General features: G+C 35.4%; 1 protein-coding gene across 4 annotated transcripts; it reads right to left on the minus strand.

The window, feature by feature from the left end:
- Nucleotides 1-1,289: 1,289 nt before the first annotated feature.
- LOC125671346 (uncharacterized) lies at nt 1,290-26,562 on the minus strand. 4 transcript variants are annotated; one of them, XM_056162729.1, is made up of 19 exons: nt 26,471-26,562; nt 25,822-25,913; nt 25,506-25,661; nt 25,272-25,381; nt 23,862-24,015; nt 23,677-23,787; nt 23,376-23,522; nt 21,894-21,988; nt 18,260-18,278; nt 17,691-17,864; nt 15,076-15,194; nt 14,731-14,875; nt 14,506-14,634; nt 9,893-10,069; nt 8,163-8,293; nt 7,482-7,578; nt 7,023-7,113; nt 6,322-6,660; nt 1,290-4,252 (listed from the first exon to the last, which is right to left on the minus strand). In XM_056162729.1, exons 1-19 carry the CDS (start codon nt 26,491-26,493, stop codon nt 4,213-4,215), a joined length of 2,349 nt encoding a protein of 782 aa, XP_056018704.1. In that variant the 5' UTR covers nt 26,494-26,562; the 3' UTR covers nt 1,290-4,212. The 4 variants fall into 4 exon arrangements, with proteins under 4 accessions (XP_056018704.1, XP_056018706.1, XP_056018703.1 ...); XM_056162731.1 differs by having other exon boundaries at nt 23,430-23,522; nt 25,506-25,670; XM_056162728.1 differs by having other exon boundaries at nt 25,506-25,670.
- Nucleotides 26,563-26,678: the final 116 nt, after the last annotated feature.

Consider the following 26,678-nt stretch of genomic DNA (forward strand, 5'->3'; position numbering starts at 1 on the left):
ATTTATCAACATAATTTTCAGAGTTATTCATGCTGCTATATGTATTGACTCTGCAAAGAGTAATAACGCCATGACACGTAATGCATCCCCAAATATTTTACCAGTTTCAGGGGAAAATACAGTCCGACAGTCAAGATTTATATCACTTCTTCTCCATATATATACATGTACTCGACAGTATTTTCCAAAGACAATCTGGCACTTGTCAGAAGAAATTACCACTTTCCTTTCATTTTCCACGGTCCAGTTTATTTTACCCGCACACCATTGCACACTTTTTACACGATTGACAACTCGGACCGTATTTTCTTGATACAAACACATATTTAGTATCCATTTCTGTATTAAACATCGCCAAATAGTTTTCTTTGAAATATTTGCATTGTTATTTTCATTACATCTTTGTAACGTCCTACAGTGGTTCTTTTCTGTCCAACTGTGTCTATCTAACAAGTCTCCGTTGTGCACGTGCACTCACTAATTTCTTTCGTCCACTTCTTTGTTAGTTTTCTGTTGTACCTCGCACTCGAAACTTATTCCAAGCACTATAACCAGAGGTGGGATCAGACAAACACGGACCCCTGGACACACCAGAGGTGGGATCAGACAAACACAGACCCCTGGACACACCAGAGGTGGGATCAGACAAACACAGACCCCTGGACACACCAGAGGTGGGATCAGACAAACACGGACCCCTGGACACACCAGAGGTGGGACCAGACAAACACGGACCCCTGAACACACCAGAGGTGGGAACAGACAAACACGGACCCCTGGACACACCAGAGGTGGGAACAGACAAACACGGACCCCTGGACACACCAGCGGTGGGAACAGACAAACACGGACCCCTGAACACACCAGGGGTGGGATCAGTTAGCATTCCCTTTTGATTAGTCACACCCGTCGTGAGACGTATATCGGGCGCGCTTGATTTGATTACACCGACCACAAAGTGTACACCTTTCCCTAATTAAGTGCTAAGGTGTACACTTTTTGGTGTACACCTTCTACACCCTGTACAAATGTGATATGAAGTTTTCTACGGGGGATAAATGCAAAAAAAAATCAATATGGCTGACAAATGGTAAGACTGAAAATTTGCAGATGCTTTCTCCGTAGTTTGTAAGTTGTAAAGTATATAAGACAATAACTCCAGTGTGTTGTATGTAGTCGTTTACAAGAGTTGAAAAAACCCAAATGAAAACGATTGATATTTCGTATAATCACCAAAAAATAAAAATAAAGTTCGGCGCCAAAAAATCAACAAATGCTTTGGAGTATGACCTGGTATTTTCCGAATGTATGTAAGCATTTATAAATGCATATTAAAATACGATTTATAGAAAACAATATTAAATTCTAGAAATGATCCATTTTGTACTTTATTTGCATATCAAGAAATCGTTAATTCTCCATTGAGGATCTCCTCGGCTGCTGAATGTCTATATTGAATATACTACACTACACCAAATTACACTTATGAAGTGTCAATCTAATTAAAATCAGACTTCTTAGATCCGTGCCGTATACTCTGCGTAAGAAGATTGTAGCGATTGTGAGCGTATCTTAGGATCTGATTTTGCTAAAGACTGATGAAGTGTAAGCCGCCTACAGCGGGTGTATAACGATGTAGACAAATCAAGTGCACCCTTAATGTACGTGTATTAACCATAGTAGACAGCAGAAAGGTGGCGTGCAGAAGATGACGAAATCTTCGAAACTCCCCACAATTACAGGAACAATGTGAACTATATATAGAATTCACTCTTCAGACCGGAACCCCCCCCTAGCAGCCAAACATGTTTGCTAATCTCCCAAGGACACACCTTTTATAAAATTCTTACTTGAATTTTAATACAAGAAGAGATCAAACACACTTTTGTTTTATGACATTCAGGATACAACATTGTACTCACTTCACTGTAAACATTCAGCATAATACGCTATTTCCGAGATATCAGCTCTTCTGTGATGGAGGTACGTTCAGTGGCTTGGGTGGGTACAAGATATATACTTGTATTATAGGCTAGCTAAGCAAATAAGGATAAAAGTTACAAAGGCGTAAATTTTGTTTATATCAGCCGTTGGTATGTACATTAAACTGGCCATATCAAGAATAATATTTGTTTGAATTAGTCCATTAAATAAAATATGAAATTATTTTTTATTCCTCTTCTGCATGAGTGATACTTTCATCAAAGAAAGGTGATTATCGGTTTTTGTTTGAGCTATTTTATCATCAAATGATCATAAACTTACTAAAATTATGTGTCCCTTGCATGATGTCTCATAATCATCTTTTAGGAAATAAATATATGAAGGCAGCGATAAGCATTTGTACCCACCGCGTGTGGACGAAAGTATGTTTTGCATCTCATTATGCGTAAGAGTTCCACAAAGGGAAATAACTATTGGGCAACTCGGAAATTGCGTATTACGTTATTGTAAATATTCAGGTTATTTACGTCATTGTAAACATTCAGCATGATTACGTCATTGTAAACATTCAGCATGATTACGTCATTGTAAACATTCAATAAAATTACGCCATCGTAAACTTTCAACATTCAGCATAATGGCAAATAAAACTTCAAATTACTCGCCCTTGATTACAGGTGGCGCACGATCCGTTAACGTCCAAGGCGTTTCTAACCTCAAGTTTAAGAGAGCGTCGGGAGGACATGTTTAGATTAGAAAGTTGTTGAATATTTAGTAACGATGGCGAATTACGGTTCGTAGGACCTCACTGCGCTTAGAGACGAACTTAGAAAACGCATTGCAAGACTCTCTGGGCGGGAAGAAAAGCACGTTGAGAGTTTCAGCTGTAACCGAATTTTCTCTGTAACATCGATTAAATAAAGACATTCAATACACATTGAACGTTTTTCATTATAAACTACTTCGTGGTGAAGTTTACATACTTAAACAGTAGTTTAGGTTGAATATACAATACATCATAATTCTTTATAAGTTGTTGAATTGCATATGTTTAAAACAATAAGATGCGCCCCCCCCCCCCCCCTCTCTCTCTCTCTCTCGATCGAGGATTAAGAATATCAATTATAAATATATCCATATATATCTGAAATTCTATTATTAAGCTGTTAAAATGTGTAGTAATAGTGAATGTATATGTATAACTTCTCTTTATGAAATAGAATTCACGATAGAGAAGGCACATGTATACAGAGTACATGATATATCATACCACATTAAACAGTTTATTTGCGTGTTTTAACTTATATCACTTACGTGATGACGTCACGATAGGTAAACAGTTTGCGATTAACTTTTTTATTAGTCCATAGGGCAAGCGAGAGCATAATAATTGGCAGGTCAAATAAATTTTACTACCCCATATGCTAGCTGTACAATAATGATTCAAAATTTCGAGTTTCTACATTTTAATTCAATATTACAATTGGATTGCAAGTTTAAGACGGAAGTTCAAGCTTTCTTTCAACTTCTAAATTCACGTCTCCATCCATATACTATGATTGATATATTATGAGTTGGTTGTACTCTGCGTGAAAAGTACGACTAGTTATACACTGAATGGTTGTATCCAAATGACGTTTGTCCATGGTGTTGCAGGAAACTGATGTAGGCCTACATAATTTGACCCGTGTTTACTTTCATGTATAAGATTTATCATGTTTATATGTACCATGACAGTTCATGATATGAATGATTTAATACTAAAATACATCACTTTACAAATGTAGTACACTTTTCAATTTGAAGGTCAATTTGAATGTTCATACTTCACATTGAAATCGAAGTTACAAGTGAATATTGAAAAACGTAATGCAATGATTTTTTAAAATAAAAACCACAATGAACAATAGGCCTATGTGTGGCTTTTATTATAAACACAACATTGTATATATGATAGTGAAATTTGTAATTTACTTCACTTGGATAAATTTATAGCTTTATGAATTTGCATTTAATTTTGATAAAAGTAGATGTGATTCAAATTTTATTTCTAAAAAATTCAGAAATATCTTAATCTCTTGAGATGCATTTTTCTTCTGGTTTGCGTCAACAGTTAAAATAGGCTAGGACTGGTATTCGTTTCTTTGACGTATTGGACTGTACTTCCGTGGGTCAGTTGATAAACATGACATAACAACATAACTATGATAATGCAAACTTTGATAAGTTATGAAAGTTTGACAATTTCATCTCATATTTTGATTAATTTCATACGTATTGACTATTGAAGAATCCAGACTCGTTTTCCCTGAAATTCAAACAATATTTTACAACACTTTTTGAATTATAACAAAATCAACAATGAAAGTAAAGTGTTGAAATTAATTTACAATCCAGTCATCAAAAACGAAAACAAGACCTAAGAATATTCAGTGCCTTACAGTTACAGTCTGATTATAGCCACCCCTCCATTACAGTCGTGTCGTCGTACCGAGTGACGGCGGAGGGGGGAGGGGTGCTATTAGCAATCGCGTTCATTCATATTTTGACGACCTTGGTTAACTCTAAAATTAATTTTTAAATGACATCTGAAATGTATTTTTGTACCATACTTGGTTTATATATTGAGGACTCAAATTTCCCCTGTTCGATTATAGATCTAGTCTAGAAAGAGGGGGGGGGGGGGGGGGGGGGGGGGGGGAGTCATAGAATTATAAGATCATTGATGACTGCATCACTAAGGATAAATAAAATTTCAGCATAAAACATTCATGCAGAATATTACGATCTACAGAGCAAATGTTTAATCCCCCGTAAATACTATCTGCAACAAAGTCGTCATCTGATATCTGTGAAGTCGGACTGAACTGAAGACTGAAGTTTATAGCGCACGACGCTGAGTGGAACATAAAACGATCGTTGTCGCTGTCACATTTGATGACAATGAACCAATTGATTTTTTTAAAAGCTTCATATCTCGGGAATTCTACCCCCGCTCCCTGTTTGCACAACAAAAACCTTACACTCTCTTATAAATCTTATGTACTCCGGAAGTCAACAAGGACGTAAACGAGTCTTGCGCCACCTATGTTTGAAATAGGGGAAACAACTGACAAATATTCGCAATTACTCCAACGTAAACATTCAACATTCAGCATAATTACGTCATTGTAAACATTCAGTATAATTACGTCATTGCAAACATTCAACATTCAGCATAATTACGTCATTGTAAACATCCAGCATAATTACGTCATTGTAAACATTCAGTATAATTACGTCATTGCAAACATTCAACATTCAGCATAATTACGTCATTGTAAACATTCAGCATAATTACGTCATTGTAAACATTCAGCAACACGGTACTCACGTCATTGTAAACTCGAAAGTCCAAACTCACATTTATTGATCAGCAATAGTCACAGAATCGTTCATACTGAGAAATCTTAACAAGACTAAAAGATAATGTTAAAGGTAGTCATGAGGTGCATATAACGAAATGTTTCACATGTGCAAGACATAAAATTATATCTTATGCAGTTCGAAGTTTCAGAAAATCAATTGCACGGCTAGCCCTGAATAGAAAATTATAGAGGTATAGACGGCGTAATTCTTGTGATTCAGATCACAGGTAAAAACCCTAGCTAGCCAGCCTACTGACAGATTATAGATAAAACCCTAGCTAGCCAGCCTACTGACAGATCATAAATAAAACCCTAGCTAGCCAGCCACCTGACAGTTCACAGGTAAAAACCCTAGCTAACTAGCCTACTGACAGTTCACAAGTAAAAACCCTAGCTAGCCAGCCTACTGACAGTTCACAGGTAAAAACCCTAGCTAGCCAGCCTACTGACAGATCATAGATAAAACCCTAGCTAGCCAGCCTACTGACAGATCATAGATAAAACCCTAGCTAGCCAGCCTACTGACAAATCATAGATAAAACCCTAGCTAGCCAGCCTACTGACAGATCATAGATAAAACCCTAGCTAGCCAGCCTACTGACAGATCATAGATAAAACCCTAGCTAGCCAGCCTACTGACAGATCACAGGTAAAAACCCTAGCTAGCCAGCCTACTGATAGTTCACAAGTAAAAACCCTATCTAGCCAGCCTACTGACAGATCATAGATAAAACCCTAGCTAGCCAGCCGATTGACAGATCATAGATAAAACCCTAGCTAGCCAGCCTACTGACAGATCATAGATAAAACCCTAGCTAGCCAGCCTACTGACAGATCACAGGTAAAAACCCTAGCTAGCCAGCCTACTGACAGATCATAGATAAAACCATATCTAGCCAGCCTACTGACAAGGTAGGTGCCTTTTAAAACTGTCCTTTGCCATTTTAATTATCTAAAGCAGGAATCATACTCTGAATTATCCGTGTTAGCGGTCTTGGCGTGATCGTACGTGTCGTCCGACGCCGGAAGTTCGAGGTCACCATATTGATTGTCACATGGTCCGCTGTAGTTATAGATATTGTCCGACTGTTGTACAAACTTCCGCTTATGTTTCTCGCCTAGGTGATCGTAGACATCCATTTTGGAATCCACGTACGTAGACTCTTCCTGATTTTCGTCGACATTTTCATCGCTCTGTGGGTTTTCCGCGGCCTCCCTATTGGTTTTCTTGACCACTGCATACTCATTTTGGACATGGTCCCGGAGCTGTATAGCATTGGTGCCCGTGTTTGATTTTAATCTTCTACGTCTAAAAAGGGGGATAATAGGGTGAAATCTAGTACATTCTGTATGTATTTTTAAAAGGTTTAGATGTATAGCATTCCTATCATGGTTAGAAATGGAAAATTTCAAGGAAGGCCTAGAACCGATAAATGATGCAGGTCTACTGTATATTTTAGATCTCTAATTCTATGCTTCCTTTAATTTAGTTTACGAAAATTGTAATTCCATGCTTCCTATTGTTTATATATGATGAAATACAATCCTGTAATTCACGCTTATTTTTCACAAATAAATTGCAGACTTGTGACGTAATTATTAATTGATGAATTACCTACCTAAACATTATTGTAGGCGTGTGACGTAGTTATTAATTGATGAATTACCTACCTATACATTATGAATACTACAATACTGATGGCGATGATGACTGCGACCGCACAGACGGGGCCTATAATCTGGAGATGATTGCTGTCCTCGTCTAAACACGGTAAAAAAAAAATAGATATAGATCTTTGCCAAACCTGACTGTAAAATAATTATGGTGTGTGGGGTCATGTTTTCGTAGATTGAAAAAAAATTACATGTTCGTGTTCGAAGAGTTGTCCTTTGTGCACGTGGTAGCTCATTTTCTCCCTTTTCTGAAGGGGGGGGGGGGGGGCAAGTCTTACCATGAAATAGACAATATTACGATCCTCGTGAAAATAAGTGCTTGTACAGCGTCTGTTTGACATTTCACTTTCATTTGGCTTTTTGTCATTATACAGCATTTGTAAGACTTGTGTTTCCCTTTTACCCACATTTTTGCATTTTCCAGTATATATACATATATTAGATCTTTCTTTTTACCTTTGATTTGGCTTTTGTCATTCTCTGAAGGCGTCATATGTTGGTTATGACCAGTAATAATATTTGTAGCATGGATAGTTGACAACGTTGTGGTTTTCTGTGAGATAGAAGAAAATTGCTGATGAGATGTTGGCATTACCAATATTGAATGAGTTGTGTGTGCTGTTCAATCACTTTAAATATCGATAGGGATTGAAGTGATCGGAATTCGCGTTTCAAAAATATGGCAGACTTAAAATGCAAGGTGGTGGTAAATATCAAATATAATTTGGTATCAATATAACCTGACATTGAAATATCTTGAACCTCATCATTTGTATGGTATGATACATATTCTTAAATTTCTATTTTTTTTTATGTTGGTGAATATCGGCATTTTGGACATGGAATGTACATCAAAATTCGCAAAAATTGCCCCCGCGCGAACATTTCAAGATTTACAGTACTCAATGTTCTTGGTTAAATTTGCATTGTCATCTCAAGTGCAAAATTATTTCGCGTCACAATAATGTCCTACATTTTAAAGTTTTTCATTACCACTCATGTTCAAATGTAAACATGATTTGTAAATTAGATGATCTGTTGACAAATTTGAGTAAATACTACAGGATTATAATAGTTTTGAACCAGGTACATTAACAAATAAAAATTATGAAATTGTTTATTATGCTGAGATCTCACTTGATTGTTGATATTCTTTATCTGACAGAGAGTGGAACGGTTGCTGCTGCAACTGATAGAACGACACGTTCTGTTTTCACAGCGTGTACAGTTGAACTCAAGCACTGATGAAGGATCAGGTTGACTTCTGTCTGCAATCATAACGATACTTTGTTTAAAATAACTATAGTGTCAATATTTTGCAATAATATAATGTAAAAAAGCAAAACCAAAAACAAAAAAGGAAGGAAGAAAGAACCCCCCCCCCCCAAAAAAAAAACCCACAAAAAACAAAAACAAAAGAACAACCAAAAATTAAAAAAAATTACAAATCACATACAGCAGACTTTTTTTTCAAGATGTACCGGTATTATATGATGTATTATTTTTTTTTACAATTCTATCGACGAAGTTCTCAGAAAATAAATCAAACACGAAACTAAGTGTCTTAAGTTTATTTGTATAAAGGGTATCAGTCTGGATATTGTTTTAACGCAGGCACCATTACTCTGATCACTTCAAATCTTCCTTCATTAAGTATCGTTTGTTCCCTACTTTAATTTGTTATATAAAAAAACATGAGGGTTTCATTTTTCCAGTGCTTTACGTCAAAGAAAATAATTAAGAAATATCTTCATTAAAACGTACCTAAATAAAGAGTTTTTCTTTCAAGTACCAGCCAGAATATTTCACTCTTATCGATACATATACTTAACACAATGGACACTCACGTTTTCAATTTGTATCCATACTCTTCAGCTTTTGAACACGACAGCGCAAGATCTTCAAACTGTGTAGGTACTAATTCAATACATATTTTATTGGCTTGAATTTATGCTATACTTGTTACTTAGCCCTATCCAGTTCATATTTGTAAGTCAATTTTTTGCAAAGGGTTTGGAAGGGGTTAAATTTTGTGGCGGAAGGAGTTTTAATTGAAAAGCTATCAGTCTGCTCAAAATTGTCATTTCAATTTCATGTAATATATTGTCAATATCAATAACTCCTCTCCAACGTAGAATTTAAATATACATATACTTTCAAAAGAATTGACAAAACGACTAGACTAGGACTCGGATTTCTATAAAGACAATAGAATACAAGATATGATCATTTGACGTTAATACCGATCATATCTCCATATGTAATTTTTGAAGGGTAGCCAGATTTAGCCGTTAAAAATGTAACGCCCACGGAAGAGCTAAGATTGCTTTCTTGGACGTAATCGATTATAGATTTGCCTTGTGGTGTCAATTTGATGTTGGTTGGTGGGTTGTATATTTTAATGTTCCTCCTGAGAATTTTCCACTCTTTTGGAGACATCACCAATGCCGGTGAAGGGCTGTAAAAAGACCTTTTCTCAGTGCTTACGACCTTTGAACAAGGAAGGATCTTTATTATGCCATACCTGCTGTGACACGGGATCTCGGTTTTTACGGTCTCATCCGAAGGACCGCCCCATATTGTCGGTTCCTACGACAAGCATGGGATACTAAGGACCTATTCTCACCCGGATCCCCACGGGATTTTCGGTATTGTGATGACAATATGATTGTTCGACATTGTGAAGTCAATATGATTGGTTGCTGGGCATTGTGAAGTCAATATTATTGGTTGTTCGGCATTGTGATGTCAATATGATTGGTTGTTCAGCATTGTGATGTCGCGTTGATGTTATTGTCTTCTAAAAAAAACCATCCCAGAGTGTACGTATCTAGCAATATAAAGCTGAATTATTGTGTTTGACAAACCTGTAATGGATACTGGTGTCCCTACTCGTACCAGTCCACTCCAATGTTGTTGGTTACGGAATCCGGTGGTATTACAGAGAGATACACTGGACGGTAGCGCTTCATTCCTCTCCTTACAATAGTTTGCAGAGAATTCCCAAGTTCCTATCTGGTCAATGTGCGATCCACTTTCACCATCTTGAATTTTTATATAATGTAAAATATAAATATAATACAGTAAAGCATTTATGGTTGTGATTTTAAAAACAAAAATCCAGGTTTTAATGTATGTATTCGTAAAGAATGAAACCACGGCAACGTTTATTAGATTAAATGAAAAATATCAATAAACAGGAACCATAAAAAGATGGTAGATATTTTGCTGTTGATTATTTTACGGATGTTTACCGACAGTATGTCTGTGAGAGTGCAATGAAGAAATCTATTATTCCGAAAAAAGTTCCATGAATCTAGATTTTAACTCTTTATAGAACTCGGTGTGTTCCATCAAATGTATATAATGATTTCTGATATACTGCTTTTTGAGAAACAATAGTTAATATTTATAATGGATTAGATTTTGAATCAGTAAGATAGGTTATCTACCCTTTATCTCGAATGAACCAAAGGTAAATGTAATGAATTACATACATGTGTGTTACTGGAACACCCCGAGATACATAATCAAACATACATGTGTGTTACTGTGACACTCTGAGACACATAATCAAACATACATGTGTGTTACTGCGGTACTCTGAGACACATAATCAAACATACATGTGTGTTACTGAGACACTTTGACAGACATAATCAAACATACATGTGTGTTACTGGGGACACTCTGAGACACATAATCAAACATACATGTGTCTTACTGAGACACTCTGAGACACATAATCAAACATACATGTGTGTTACTGAGACACTCTGAGACACATAATCAAACATACATGTGTGTTACTGGGACACTCTGAGACACATAATCAAACATACATGCATGTTACTGCGACACTCTGAGACACATAATCAAACATACATGTGTCTTACTGCGACACTCTGAGACACATAATCAAACATACATGTGTGTTACTGCGGCACTCTGAGACACATAATCAAACATACATGTGTGTTACTGCGGCACTCTGAGACACATAATCAAACATACATGTGTGTTACTGCGGCACTCTGAGACACATAATCAAACATACATGTGTGTTACTGGGACACACTGATACACATAGTCAAACATACACGTGTGTTACTTGGACACTCTGAGACACATAATCAAACATACATGTGTGTTACTTAGACACTCTGAGACACATAATGAAACATACATGTGTGTTACTGGGACACTCTGAGACACATAATCAAACATATATGTGTGTTACTGGGACGCTCTGAGACACATAATCAAACATACATGTGTGTTACTGGGACACTCTGAGACACATAATCAAACATACATGTGTGTTACTTAGACACTCTGAGACACATAATCAAACATACATGTATGTTACTGCGACACTCTGACAGACATAATCAAACATACATGTGTGTTACTGCGGCACTCTGAGACACATAGTCAAACATACATGTGTGTTACTGAAACACTCTGAGACACATAATCAAATATACATGTGTATTACGGCGGCACTCTGAGATACATAATGAAACATACATGTGTGTTAATGGGACAATTTGAGACACATAGTCAAACATAGATGTGTGTTACTGCGGCACTCTGAGACACATAATCAAACATACATGTGTGTTACTGCGGCACTCTGAGACACATAATCAAATATACATGTGTGTTACGGCGGCACTCTGAGATACATAATGAAACATACATGTGTGTTAATGGGACACTTTGAGACACATAATCAAACATACATGTGTCTTACTGGGACACTCTGAGACACATAATCAAACATACATGTGTGTTACTGCGGCACTCTTAGACACATAATCAAACAAACATGTATGTTAATGGAACACTCTGAGACACACAATCAAACATACATATGTGTTACTACGGTACTATGAGACACATAATCAAACATACATGGCTGTTACTGAGACACTCTGAGACACATAATCAAACATACATGTGTGTTACTGCGGCACTCTGAGACACATAATCAAACATACATGTGTGTTACTGCGGCACTCTGATACACATAATCAAACATACATGTGTGTTACTGCGGCACTCTGAGACACATAATCAAACAGACATGTGTGTTACTGTGGCACTCTGAGACACATAATCAAACACACATGTGTGTTACTGGGACACTCTGAGACAATTAATCAAACATACACGTGTGTTACTGGGACACTCTGAGACACATAATCAAACATACATGTGTGTTACTGGGACACTCTGAGACACATAATCAAACATACATGTGTGTTACTGCGACACTCTAAGACACATAATCAAACATACATGTGTGTTACTGGGACACTCTGAGACACATAATCAAACATACATGTGTGTTACTGCGACACTCTAAGACACATAATCAAACATACATGTGTGTTACTGGGACACTCTGAGACACATAATCAAACATACATGTGTGTTACTGGGACACTCTGAGACACACAATGAAACATACATGTCTGTTACTGAGACACTCTAAGACACATAATCAAACATACATGTGTTACTGAGACACTCTGAGACACATAATCAAACATACATGTGTGTTACTGAATCACTCTGAGACACATAATCAAACATACATGTGCGTTACTGGGACACTCTGAGACACATAATCAAACATACATGTGTGTTACTGCGGCACTTTGAGATACATAATCAAACATACATATGTGTTGATGAGGACACTCTGAGACACATAATCAAACATATATGTGTGTTACTGGGGACACTCTGAGACACATAATCAAACATACATGTGTGTTACTGCGGCACTCTGAGATACATAATGAAACATACAAGTGTGTTACTGGGACACTCTGAAACACATAATCAAACATACATGTGTGTTACTGGGGACACTCTGATACACACAATCAAACATATATGTGTGTTACTGAGACACTCTGAGACACATAATCAAACATACATGTGTGTAACTGGGACACTCTGAGACACATAATCAAACATACATGTGTGTTACTGGGACACTCTGAGACAATTAATCAAACATACATGTGTGTTACTGGGACACTCTGAGACACATAATCAAACATACATCTGTGTTACTGGGGACACTCTGAGACACATAATCAAACATACATGTGTGTTACTGGGACACTCTGAGACACATAATTAAACATACATGTGTGTTACTTCGGCACTCTGACAAACATGATCAAACATACATGTGTGTTACTGCGGTACTCTGAGACACATAATCAAACATACATGTGTGTTACTGGGACACTCTGAGACACATAATCAAACATACATGTGTGTTACTGCGGCACTCTGAGACACATAATCAAACATACATGTGTGTTGCTGGGACACTCTGAGACACATAATCAAACATAAATGTGTGTTCCTGGGACACTCTGAGACACATAATCAAACAAACATGTGTGTTGCTGGGACACTCTGAGACACATAATCAAATAAACAGGTATGTTACTGGAACACTCTGAGACACATAATCAAATATACATGTGTGTTACTGCGGTACTCTGACACACATAATCAAACATACATGTGTGTTACTAGGACAGTCTGAGACACACAATCAAACATACATGTGTGTTATTGAGATGCATAATCAAACATACATGTGTGTTACTGGGACACTCTGAGACACATAATCAAACATACATGTGTGTTACTGCGGCACTCTGAGACACATAATCAAACATACATGTGTGTTGCTGGGACACTCTGAGACACATAATCAAACATACATGTGTGTTCCTGGGACACTCTGAGACACATAATCAAACAAACATGTGTGTTGCTGGGACACTCTGAGACACATAATCAAATAAACAGGTATGTTACTGGAACACTATGAGACACATAATCAAATATACATGTGTGTTACTGCGGTACTCTGACACACATAATCAAACATACATGTGTGTTACTAGGACAGTCTGAGACACACAATCAAACATACATGTGTGTTATTGAGATGCATAATCAAACATACATGTGTGTTACTGGGACACTCTGAGACACATAATCAAACATACATGTGTGTTACTGGGACACTCTGAAACAGATAATGAAATATACATGTGCGTTACTGCGGCACTCTGAGACACATAATCAAACATACACGTGTGTTACTGAGACACTCTGAGACACAGAATCAAACATATATGTGTGTTACTGAGACACTCTGAAACACATAATCAAACATACATGTGTATTACTGAGACACTCTGAGACACATAATCAAACATACATGTGTGTTACTGGGACACTCTGAGACACAAAATCAAACATAGATGTGTGTTACTGGGGACACTCTGAGACACATAATCAAACAAACATGTGTGTTACTGGGACACTCTGACATGCATAAACAATTTGTGAATTTGTCATGATTATTACATGGATTGTTTCATCAGTTATCTTTGTCAATCTAATTCTAGAAATATCATTCTAAAGTGATACATACTGAATTTGACGCATAGCCCACTGTGGGAAAAGTTTTCATTGCAACTCACTATAATCAGTGAGGGTGGGGAGTCATCACAATTTAGCAACACACAGTTGTGTGAAAGATCTGCGCTTACTATCTCAGTTTCTGCAATACAAAAACTTTAAATTGTGATTACTAGTACATAATTTTTCTTCAGTTATATTCTTGTAAGAGATGTTATGTTGATAAGTTGACTCTTACCTCTATAAGTTTTGAACACATTGAATGCAGATGTCCCTCCGCAATATAGTCCCAGTGGCGGGATATCCTTACACGGAAGGGTACAAGAATCGTTAACAGCTGGATCTGTTACATTAGGATATTCAACACAAAGGCACGTGGTATTCTGTAAATATAAGAGTTTAATTTTTGTCTCTTCTCTCTTTTTCGTTTTGGTGTAAAGCCTCAACACCGTACTACACATACTAGTATGCGATTCACGTTGGAAGCTTTGGGGGTGTCTTTTAAAGTGCTATCATTTTTCAGCATTTTCTTAGAGACTGCATAGATAAAATAAGAACAGCATAAGAAAGGAGAATTTCTCACCTTAACAATGAAATGATGACTCGTATTACAGATGTCCTCACACAGAGTGATAGACGGATAGGGAATGGTTTGTCGTACACTGGAGGGTGGAAAACTGTGATTCACCTCTTTAATGCATCCTTTGTAATTTCATTTCCATTGATCAAAATTTTGAAAACATAATTTTTCTCATAACCTTTATTAGACGAGATAACACTGCTAACGACCAAAAAAAAAGGGGTGCAAATCTCTATTTCTTTATGATGATAATAGCATTTGTTTTAATTTTATTTATGCTTCAAATCAATATGCATTAAATTGTAACAATGTAAGCCATAGACATTATGATAGTATCATGCTTTTTCTGTCTTTTCTCACACTGATGAACATTAACAGTGTGACACATGTGATTGTATATTATTTAGAGGAGAGGGTTATCTAAGTTTTGTATCCAATTCTTACGTTCAAACCAAACCAGTAAGTAATGATCAGGAGTACTGCTTTCTTGGACATTTTATATTTCAGAAAATTTAAGTGTGTCTACAAATTGAATAACGAGCGGTATGTATAATCAACACAGTAGGTCACCTGGTGTTAGAAGAACGGTGAAGATAACGAACAGTGATCAATCTCATAACTCCTATAAGCAATACAAAATAGAGAGTTGGAAAAACACGGACCCTTGGATATGCCAGAGGTGGGATCAGGTGTCCAGGATGAGCAAGCATCCCCTGTCGACCGGCCACACCCGTCTTGGGCCCTACATCTTGATCAGGCAAACGGAGTGACCCGTAGCCAAAATCAGTGTGCCAAGAACGGCCCAATAATCGACATGAAACAAGCCAGACAGCATTTGACCTAATGACAGGCCGCATTGGCAAACCAGATTCTTATAACGACCATAGAATTTGCGAAATGCTTACTTTGAACGAGACTGTTTAAACCCCTGTACCATCAACGTATTTGTCAGTAGCTTGCCTCGATTTGAAAACTGGTCATACGCAGAACAAGCTCTCGCGTATCGAATCAGTTGAGAGATGTAAACACCATATGCTACTGGATAATGGAATATTGCTACATAGATATGAGAAGTTGACGGTGGAGAAGCTGACATTATCCCGTTTATCATAAAGTTGAGTTGTTGGTTTGCCGTTAATATCCATTTTCAATAAAAATATCTAAGTATGAAGCAGAAGTGGAAGACTCTGTGTTGCCTTTTATTTCGAGTTCACATGGATATATCGAATCGACATGTGAATGAAAGCTATTATTGTTAATAGATAAAACGTCGTCGACATATCTAAATGTCGAATTAAAGGCCACAGCAAGAGATTTTTTCTTCTCATGTAGAAGTTTTTGAATAAATTCTGCATGTTTCATAGGAATATATAAACAGGTCAGCTAACAAAGGACAATTCGTGCCCATGGGAATTCTGACAGACTGTTGGAAGACCTGATCACCAAAGACCACGAAGATATTGTCAATGAGGAACTTTAGCATATTTTTTATTTCAACTTCAGAGTACATGTGCGTGGAATCGGAGTGATGTCTAACAAAGTATATATTTTTTTTTTGGATTACTGATCACTAGATATAAAATTTCCATTTTCCATTTTTGTTGAGGAAGCAGCTGTCTATGATGTCAACAAATCGAGTATTTAATTTATCGTGAGGAATGATCGTGTAAAGTGTTGAAAAGTCATACATTTAGAAGTTGTTGATTTGAGAAAAGTTTTGCGATTTCAAATCTACGAAAAGTTCTTTAGAATTTTTTAGAATACACTTTTGATTCATATGTAGTGGCACAGTACGTTTGAAGTTTTTAATATTTTCGTGAGGAGGAAAGATAGAGGCTTGATAGAACACTTACTGGATCCAGCAATGTATCTTTGTAAGGGTTTGTATCAAGTTTAGGAATCCAGTATATGTACGGTAACACCTATTCATCTGACCCATTGACTGGGATATTAAATGTGTCTAAAACTGAAGCATGGTTTTGAAGAATTTCGTCTTTTGAAAGGGTAGTTGGAGTATAAGTATGATTTCAAGAAGTGGAATTAATGTCAAGTTCGTTGAAAATACAGTTGTAATAATGAGCCTTACAAACAAAGACAATGTTGTTACAAGCTTTGTCAGCTGGAACCAAAACATATTCCTCATGTAACCTATCTAATTCTTTTATAACCTCTGGTTACTAAACACAGAATGATAGATAATACCGTTGGTACGTACTTTTGTTTTGATGTGTCTAATGCGGAATTTTAATATTCCTCTTACACTTTTAATCCATTCTGACAATGTATCAAGTTCTTCTTCATATTTAGTCCATCTATGATGTCACATTCACATTAAGGTTGTTAAATACAACAACATTTTATTTAGTAACCATTATAGCATCTCATGTGAGGTATGATTTCACCATCGATATAAATATAAGATCTAAATTGTTTCCCGTAATATCAAAAAAGGGCGCTTTGTGTGGAAAGAAGAGATTCTCGTAGCAAGTTTATGTTGAATTGAAAATAGTTATTATACACGGCATCGTTTTTTTTGCACATATCAATATTGTGAATGGTGTATATATAAAAAAAAGAAATAAAATATTTCGTTTTACACCTGCCTGTTTTAAACTCACCCAAACTTTGAACCCAGCCTGATATTTTTTTAAATGTTCCGTTAATTGAAATCCTAGCTTTCCTATTCTTTTTTTCAGTATCGTTTGGAAAACAACTTTTGAAAGAACTGTTCCAGTTCATAGAGACGCTTAAGGAACTGTTGCAATCTGATGAATTGTTCAGGGTGAAGTTCGCTACAAAGAGAATTAAAAACTGCTGATATGTAGTATAATTTTGTTTTCATATATTCAGCATTGCATTAATGAAAAATTTCAAAGCAATGCACTAAAAGATCCGATGTGTAAAATCAAGCATAGATTTAATAGGATGTGCCTGGGGAGTATGCTATAAAATTGATTTAATTTGATCATGGTTTGGTATATCAATTCAGAAATCTTGTTCAGGAAGATGTTGATGTGTTACGGGTTTCATTTCTACGCAAACACAAACATTTCGCCATAAGTTTTGTCCCTGCTTATAGTTTCAATCATAATGTCACAACTTGTCACCTGCATTTTATTTCTATATGATTTCCATGTGATTGAGAATATGACCCGATGTATGGTGAGAATTTATAAGAAAACCTTACCTTCCTTTAAAGTCGAATTCTAAAGAAAAAGATAAAAGTTCGTCATCTGAAAGTATCAACATTCACTTTGTTTTTCACCTAAGGTAATTCCACCCATATATAATTATAGGTTCAATGTTATATTTGATTGTTGATTGTTCAAATAATATATCTTAGTAACAAATAAAAATGATAAAACAAGTATGTTGCTGTATTAATAAATATTTTATCACTTAGCACGCATATACCTGTATCAACGTTAGAAAATTGCAATTTTCCTTAAACAGTATTATCAAAATTTCACAAAAACTTGCTGAAATAGTGTTCCTAAGAATTTCATGAAACTGTTTCTTTAATACAAAATGTTTGTGAAAAATAAAGGAAACTCATCGCATAATGGACTTCATAAATACTTTCATGAAAACAGAGCTATTGCCCTTGTATTTAATATTTTGAAACATATAATTGATTATTCATATATAACTTAGACTTTTAAGATATTTCATGGTTAACAAGATTTTTTACAATAACTATTGAAAAAGACTCCAACTAAATTCATGTTCCTGTCATGCATAAATCTTATTCAAAGAAGCTGTCAGTAGTCATTGAGAATTATCTTTTAAAAAGTGGAAAGTGCAAAAATCACAAATCTGAACAAAATTCTCACACTTTTGTGTATAGTGATAGTTAATGTCAAAAAAGTGAAGATTACTGGAACAATGTTTCTATGGCAACGAACCGTGCCTACAGTTAAATCATTAGATGTTGAGTTTTTTTTAATCTTTTCACATATATTTCTAATAAAACAAATTTCCAACAATGTATGAAACCTATTTTTGTATTTTTTGTAATTATCTCCCCTTTGAACGGGGCATGGTCCTTCATTTAAAGAAATTTGAATTTCCCTCACCCAAGGATGATTTGAACCAAGTTTGATTGAAATTGACTCGCTGGTTCTGGAGAAGATTTCATAAACTTTTCAGAGAGTTTTTTTTTCAATTTCGTTATTATCTTTCCTTGGAGAAGGACATTCCCCTTGAAGATTCTGAATTCCAAGGATACCTCCTGCCAAGTTTGGTTGAAATAGGCCCAGTGGTTCAAGAGAAGTCGAAAATGTGAAAGTTTACAGACAGACCGACAACGGGTGATCAGAAAAGCTCACTTGATCTTTCAACTCAGGTGAGCTAAAAAGAATAACTGGGGTAGCAATGCTTGTTATTAAGTTACAGTGTTCTAAACATAAACCTTTTTGCACTTAAAATTGAGTCAAAATTAATTCAATTATACTTGACTTGTCTGTTTGTTGTAAGCAATGCAAATTAATCATTACACAAAATAGATACATTCTCATGTTCTAACACTATATACAGATAAAAAAAAAACCAAAGTTTAATACTAGTAATGGAAATAAATAATGACCTTTTTCCACTTCGAAATTTCTTATCTTAATTTTTTTTTCATTCGGGAAATCGAAACCATATAGATTTGTTTTTGATTATTTTCAATTTTATTTTTCATTTATCTATTTATTTTCAGTTTTATTTTCAGTTTTAAATATGTAAATAGCATACTTGTATGTATACAACATACCTTCATATACTATTTTATATTGTATCTGTATAATACTGCTGTCTGTGTATGTTTTCAGGACCACAATGTAAACTAATTGTGCTATACTGTTTAAATAAAGGACATTATTATTACTATTATTAACAAATTTATGATATCATTTGAGAGTTTAAAGGGAAAGGCAACCCAAAAGATTTTTACATGATAAATGATAGGATTCATTATATGATAAAAATTTGTCATACTATTCTGTTATTCTGATATACGGCCTTAGTACTAATTTGAAAACGTTAAAAATTTAAATTCCCGCCATCTATAGAGGCTGCCATGATGTCGAAATCTTCTATATTTAAGATCACAAAAATCAATAATTTTGATGTCACACCGCCTGTTCCGACTTTGATGAATGGAAGATGTGCATGTGGTAGATTTTACGAATAAATACAGTCAAGCTGTTTATTGCACTAATGCGAAGGGTAGATGTGAAAAAAGGTGTGGTGGCTTTTTTTTTTACCCCACCAAGTAATCTGAAAAGAAGACTACGTAAACTGTGGATCCATCATTTGCGTAATGACAAGTTGAAGTTTGAGACATTTGTATGAAGAAACGTGTACCGTCTGCCTGCTCTGCGACTCGACTGAACGTTTTCTTTTCTCAATTTCTTCTTTCGAAAGAACGGATTCAAATCTATACGGCTTCAAACTTAACTCTTCGTGACTTGTCATGTGCTGATGCAATCGGATCATTCGCTCGTCCTTTTCCGTAACCGGTAAGAAGACTCGGACGTGGAAGAATTACATCAAATCGATGCATTTCTTCGCCGAAAGCGCGCCTGTGGATGGTTAGAAGGCCAGAACCGAATCCTTGTATGATGTATAGTTTATTTTAAAATTTATTTTAAAATTAGATTTTCACCACAATTTCAGTTTGCAGGTTAGATGCATTTAAAAGCTCACATTTCATAGTGTAACGTACGACTGTGACGTCATGGTTACGTTTATGAATACGTAGCAACCAACTCTGATGGCGTCCATCCACATACGAGGTTCATTTGCGGTTACGGAAATAGCTGAATAGTTACGATTTGTGCTGATGATGAAATAAACTGAAACCGACGATGTGACGTCATAAAGGAAAGGAGAAGATAACGAACCAATCGGAATTCCTCGAATGTCTCGCGCACTAGACATACCAATCGGATCACGCGCTCGTCCTTTTCCGTAACCGGTAAGAAGACTCGGACGTGGATCGGCGCAAGAATTGCATCAAATCGATGCATTTCTTCGCCGGAAGCGTGACCGTGGATGAGGTTAAAAGGCCAAAACCGAATCCTTGAATAATACGTTATTTATATTTTCACCACAGATTCAGTTTTGGTATCATTAACGTCTTATTCACTCTAATACATAACATGTAAGTGGAAATTGATAGTGGTACAATACCTTAGATGTGTATAATATCTTAGTATCTTAATTTTCAATTGTAAGAATTATTCGTTCATTATCTTCAGTAGGGATACTTTTTCAGAACGGAATACCAATCGACTTTAAATTAAAAGTAGTGCCATTGTACAATTTAATACACGTATCAACACATCGCGAAAGTTACGTCCCTTGTCCGCCATCTCCCGGATAAAAATCGTATTTCCCTACATTGGCCTTTGTAATTTTCCTATCTGTAGCTTTGACATCTGTTATTTTTCCATCAATTGCAGTCAACTACAATAATGCCCCAGATTGGGGCAACCCATTAACTTGTATGAAAACTTGGTAATTGGCCAAAATTCAAAGTAAGAACATCTTACATTTGGTAAGGTAAAGAAGGAAAACTTGGTTTTTCACCGATTGACCTTTGGCTGACCCCGCAAAGGGATGTAACTCGCGGCGAAGTGTTGATACGTGTATAGACAGTGTGCTTTCCATATCGGTACATGTACAAAATAGAGAAATGCATATAAATGCTTTCTAGTGAAGAAATACATTTGAGTCTGAATTTAGAATAGAATACGAGACCAATCCTTGAGTCTCAATAAAAATAATTCGGAATTTTGTTTAATGGGAAGTAAGATGTGATTTTAATTTCTTACCTCTCTACAGGAAGACTTGTAAATGTGATCACATCTTTCAAATTGACAGTTCAAAGTATTGTTTATACATCTGTAGCAAAGTCCAGGATTATCGTCTGTAAAAAAAAAAAAATACGAAAACAATAGCAAAATCATCTTCACAAGTCAAGGGTTATTGATTCGTTACCTCGTACTAGTGCAGACATAGCAAAATCAGTATTCAAAAGAATCAGTGGCGGATTTAAGGGGGGTGCAGGTAAATCATGGTTTAGAAAAATGTACTAAACGATAAAAGAAGCAATGATTTCTTCCACTTCCAGAGAAATAAATGACAAAATCTTTTGATTTCTTAAATAACTTTATTGGGTGAACTTATTTTTTTCCGAAAACCCTTAAAATTTGAGTCATTTTATTAATTTCACCTTATCAAAAATGAAAATAGTACAAATAACTAAATAGGAGACATATTTCAAGCCCTATAAAATCTGTAAACTCCAGGAGCTTCCGGACCCACTGGGGGCCTCTAGGCGACCCCAGACCCCCTGTTTCATAAAGTGGCACTCCCGTAACCGCAATTCCTGGATCCGCTCCTTAGAATTAATTCAATTAGTGGTTTTTCGTGGTTAGAGTTTATATGAAAACCTTACATATTATTATTATTATTTGATTCATTTATAAAGTGCAAAATTACATATAGTTTCTATGCGCTGTATGTCATATATGGAGCACCAGATTACATTAACTCAAATAATTGAAGATATCTTTAATTAGAGATATCAATTCATTAGGTGCACGCAACAATTAAATCAAATATCTCTTCAAATGATTAAAGATATCTTCATATCTGAATTATTGTGCTAATTAATTGGATTTTTGATATTGCTATCATTCAATTGGATTATTGCTTTCACAAATTGAATTAATGATTTCATAAATTCTTTAATGAATGATTGACCTCTAATTTATGAAAGGAGAAGATAACAAACTTCAACAGTGATAAATCTCATAACTCCCACAAGGAATACAAACTAAAGAGTTGGGCAGACACGGACCCCTGGACATACTAGAAGTGAGATCAAGTGTCTAGGAGGAATAAGCATCCCCTGTCGACCGATTTGAATTAAAAATTTATGTAAACACTAATTCCTTTTACAAAATCATATTAAATAATTAAAGACACCTTCAACTGAAGAAATCACCGAACACTGAATTGAACAAGGATTCTACAACTTTGATGCGCACATTAATACATTGGATGAGAGCAATAACTGACTTGATGTGCGCAATAATAGAATTAATGACATTTTCAAAACATTAAAGATAATTTCAAACATTTGAGTTTATCTAAATATGGCTTCCATATACATATCGCAACTAAAATGTTCTCAACACAGAAAAAACAACATTTCTTTAAAACGATGAAAGCTATACTCCCATCATTATGAGATGATTTTAAATTAGTTTCTTCCTTTCGATGATATTCATAAGGTCATTTGAATTTACCAAAATGCCGTCTTCGTACAGGTAGCCATATTAGTCCGTAATTAGAACCTGTACATTGCGTTTGGTCTTTTAATCGTCTGGGATATATACCGCCTTCACATACTTCCTGAAAGCAAGTTTTCCAATCAACGTCGTCGTTCGTTGTGCCTAGAATTAAGATCAAACTAGGTAAAGATAACGAACAGTGATGAATCTCATACATTCTATATAAAGAATACAAATTTGAGAGTAGGGAAAACATGGACCACTGGAAGCACCAAAAAATTTCTATAGTCATTGATTAAATCTAACAATTACTGACCTTCTTTGTGACACGGGCAATGACGGGAATCTGAGCAAGAGGGTGAACGGTACATACCACCACCATCGCACGTTAGACATTCGTTAGTATTGTCGAGGTTTAATTGGTGTCCTGGAAGAAATAAACATTTTGAGTCAGTTTAGAAATTACTTGATAAGATCCTAGAAATGCTATTTTAGTGTTACCTGTGATATGAAGCTTTCCAAACACTGTAACAAGGTCCGTGCTTCCGCAACACTGTATTGGAAAGACGTCAGTACAATTATCACATTGTACTGTACAAGCGTTCGCTTCAGTGATATCAGTCCTGTCTCTTTCAAGACAGAAACAAGTAGAGTTCTGAAAAATTTAAAATTGGAAACGGTTCTATGGGTTTAAACAAAAGTATATTCATGTACTGTAGAATCATTTGAATTCGTGGGACAAATTTTCGTGGATTATCTAGATTTTACAGTTTCGTGAATATGATTTCTGTACACTGAAACAAGATATTTCGTTGTAGTTTGAAATTGGTAGGATAGGGGTACCCACGAAATCAACGAAAATCTAACCCCACGAAATCTGATGATTCCACAGCACGAAAGAAAATCACTTATATCACCTATTAGCACAATATACGTGAAAGATTGTAGAGTTAGTAAACGTACTTTTAATTAATTTGTCGTGCATACTGATGTCATATGGGTCCTACAGAAAACTACCTAGTTAACTATCCCCTTGGATGAGCAATTTCTATAATAGAATTTAATACCCCTAGAACTCCTGTCCCAGAAATGGTATAGATTTGGAGAGAGAGAGAGAGAGAGAGAGAGAGAGAGAGAGAGAGAGAGAGAGATGGTTTTTCTATGATTAAGGAACCTTTAATTTCCCACTTTGTATTCCATAAAAGCTTTCAATAAGACGGATTTCTTTTGGCCTACCATATTGATTTTTTGCTTGAATTTACGACTCAAATAATCGCAAAATTAACAGACTCGTTAATTGTTAGATTTGCGTTTTGCATTTAGCACAACAGTAATATTATAGTATACTGTTTCTCTGCATATAAGTAATCAAATATCAAACTATGGTTTTGATGCTGAATACAACTAATTCCTGTATACTCGATGTTAAAATGGCAGAAAGCGCCATACTTCTGAAGGAATACTTATTCCAAACAACATCGCCACTCCCATTATTAATTCCATGTATTCAATTTGTTACAGTGCTTACTTTACTTTGGGCGGTGATCGTAAAGATGTTAATGAATATCATTTTGCTGCATTGACGCGATAAAAATGCTATGCGAATGAGATGAGTTTTACAAAATTTACTAAATCTGATAAATTTTTCAGGACTATTTGTTTTCTTTGAATAGGAAAGTGTTTCTGTAAAGAGATTCTAGGTACAAAATGGCCAAGGAGAGAATATTTTCTATTCTGAAATCTTTCTTTGGGGAATTCTTTCTTAGGGAGGGATCTATGGACATAAGGAATTCTAAGAATATAATGGGATTTGAATTTGATATAATACAAAATATGCTATGCACAAAGTTTTCACATTGTTCTGAAATTTGATTGTGGAAATATAGAAAAAGAGAGAGACCGATAGCTTACCTGTGTTCCGAATAATTCTGTGTGGTTACACAGGTTATCACATTCCCATACCGAGGATATCTTTCTTCCGGTGTCGCTGTTTATCCCCAGAGAGGAAGTATTGGTGCATCCTACAGAGTCCAAATGAATACATCTAAACTTTAATCATAAAACAATTTAATTAAAATGCATTTTTTAAAACAATTATACTTTTCAGTCATTCTTAATTTGAACGGAAACTTTGAATTTTTAAACCTTCGATATAGATCCACGAGGAGTGTGTCTCCATGTGTCTATTTGTCCAGAATGCTCCTTCTGTTGACACGCTATCGATGAAGGGGTCCACCAGGCTAGAGTTGATACTGTCACAAAAGTCCCTAGCCTCAAGCCAAGTCATCTGTGTGTTTTTATCTGCAACAACTGACAAATACAAATAACACTGCAAGTCACACGGTCATCAATAACGTACTTTCACTTAATTTATAATGATGAACTAAGTTAAGATAACGAACATTCATTAATCCTATAGCGAATACCAAATGTCTATTGACGATATTATTCACAAACTTACCATTTGTTAGGAAAACTTCTATAATGCAAATTCCAGCCATTAGTTTAGAAAGTAGTGATGCACCCATTTTGAATATATCGTCAAACTTCCGCCTATAAAAAATCGATAGATAACAGATAAGTTGAACAACAAATGTAAATATCTTGCCTTATAAATTTTTCAAAATATATTGATGAAATTTATTTCTTAATTCACTGACAACACAGGAAGTTCTAGGAAATGGAATATAACAATGATACTTTTAAAAAAGCACATGCAAATTTAGTGTAGATATTTGATAAATAAATTTCATATTTGAGGAATGCCGACGGGAAGCGTTCCATTTCATACTTTCATAATTTTTTAAAAATCACATTTCTTCTAATCATGTTATACTTTCATTTCTTTTGGAATTCCCAATCTGTAAAATAGACGAACTATATTTATCTGTATTCATATACGTATTGTTTACAACTGCAACACATTCATTGTAGAGATATTAAAGGCAAAAATATTACATTTGATACCTATTGTATTGTATTGAGAAGACATTGTGGTGTGCAGACCAGTTTTCAATTTGTTTACAAAATTTAAACGTTGCCTGTTATCAGCACAATGAACTAAAAGACAAACATTTCACATCAAGCTTAACAACAACTAAAGCACTTACAAACCTTCCGTGTAACTTATCATACACACGTGTTTACAAATATTTTAAAATAATAAAGTCTAGGTATTCAACTAGATCAAGAACCTCGGTAATATCCTCTAGATTTAAAACGTAAATCAGTAAAAGTTTCTATCGCTGTTTTTATACATGTTCTATTATGGACACACCTTACTTATGAATATTCAATGTTTGTTGTGTAATACAATGA

This window comes from Ostrea edulis, chromosome 4 (assembly GCF_947568905.1).
Source record: "Ostrea edulis chromosome 4, xbOstEdul1.1, whole genome shotgun sequence".
NCBI lineage: Eukaryota > Metazoa > Mollusca > Bivalvia > Ostreida > Ostreidae > Ostrea > Ostrea edulis.

What these genes read in the sequence shown, in the direction of transcription:
- LOC125671346 (XM_056162728.1), bottom strand. Translation starts at nt 26,493, where the DNA reads ATGATAAGTTACACGGAAGGTTT. An exon ending in ATAAGTTACACGGAAGGTTT is followed by an intron (nt 25,914 to 26,470) that starts GTAAGTGCTTTA and finishes GATTTTTTATAG; the next exon opens with GCGGAAGTTTGACGATATAT. An exon ending in TTGCCCGTGTCACAAAGAAG is followed by an intron (nt 23,523 to 23,676) that starts GTCAGTAATTGT and finishes TCTTAATTCTAG; the next exon opens with GCACAACGAACGACGACGTT.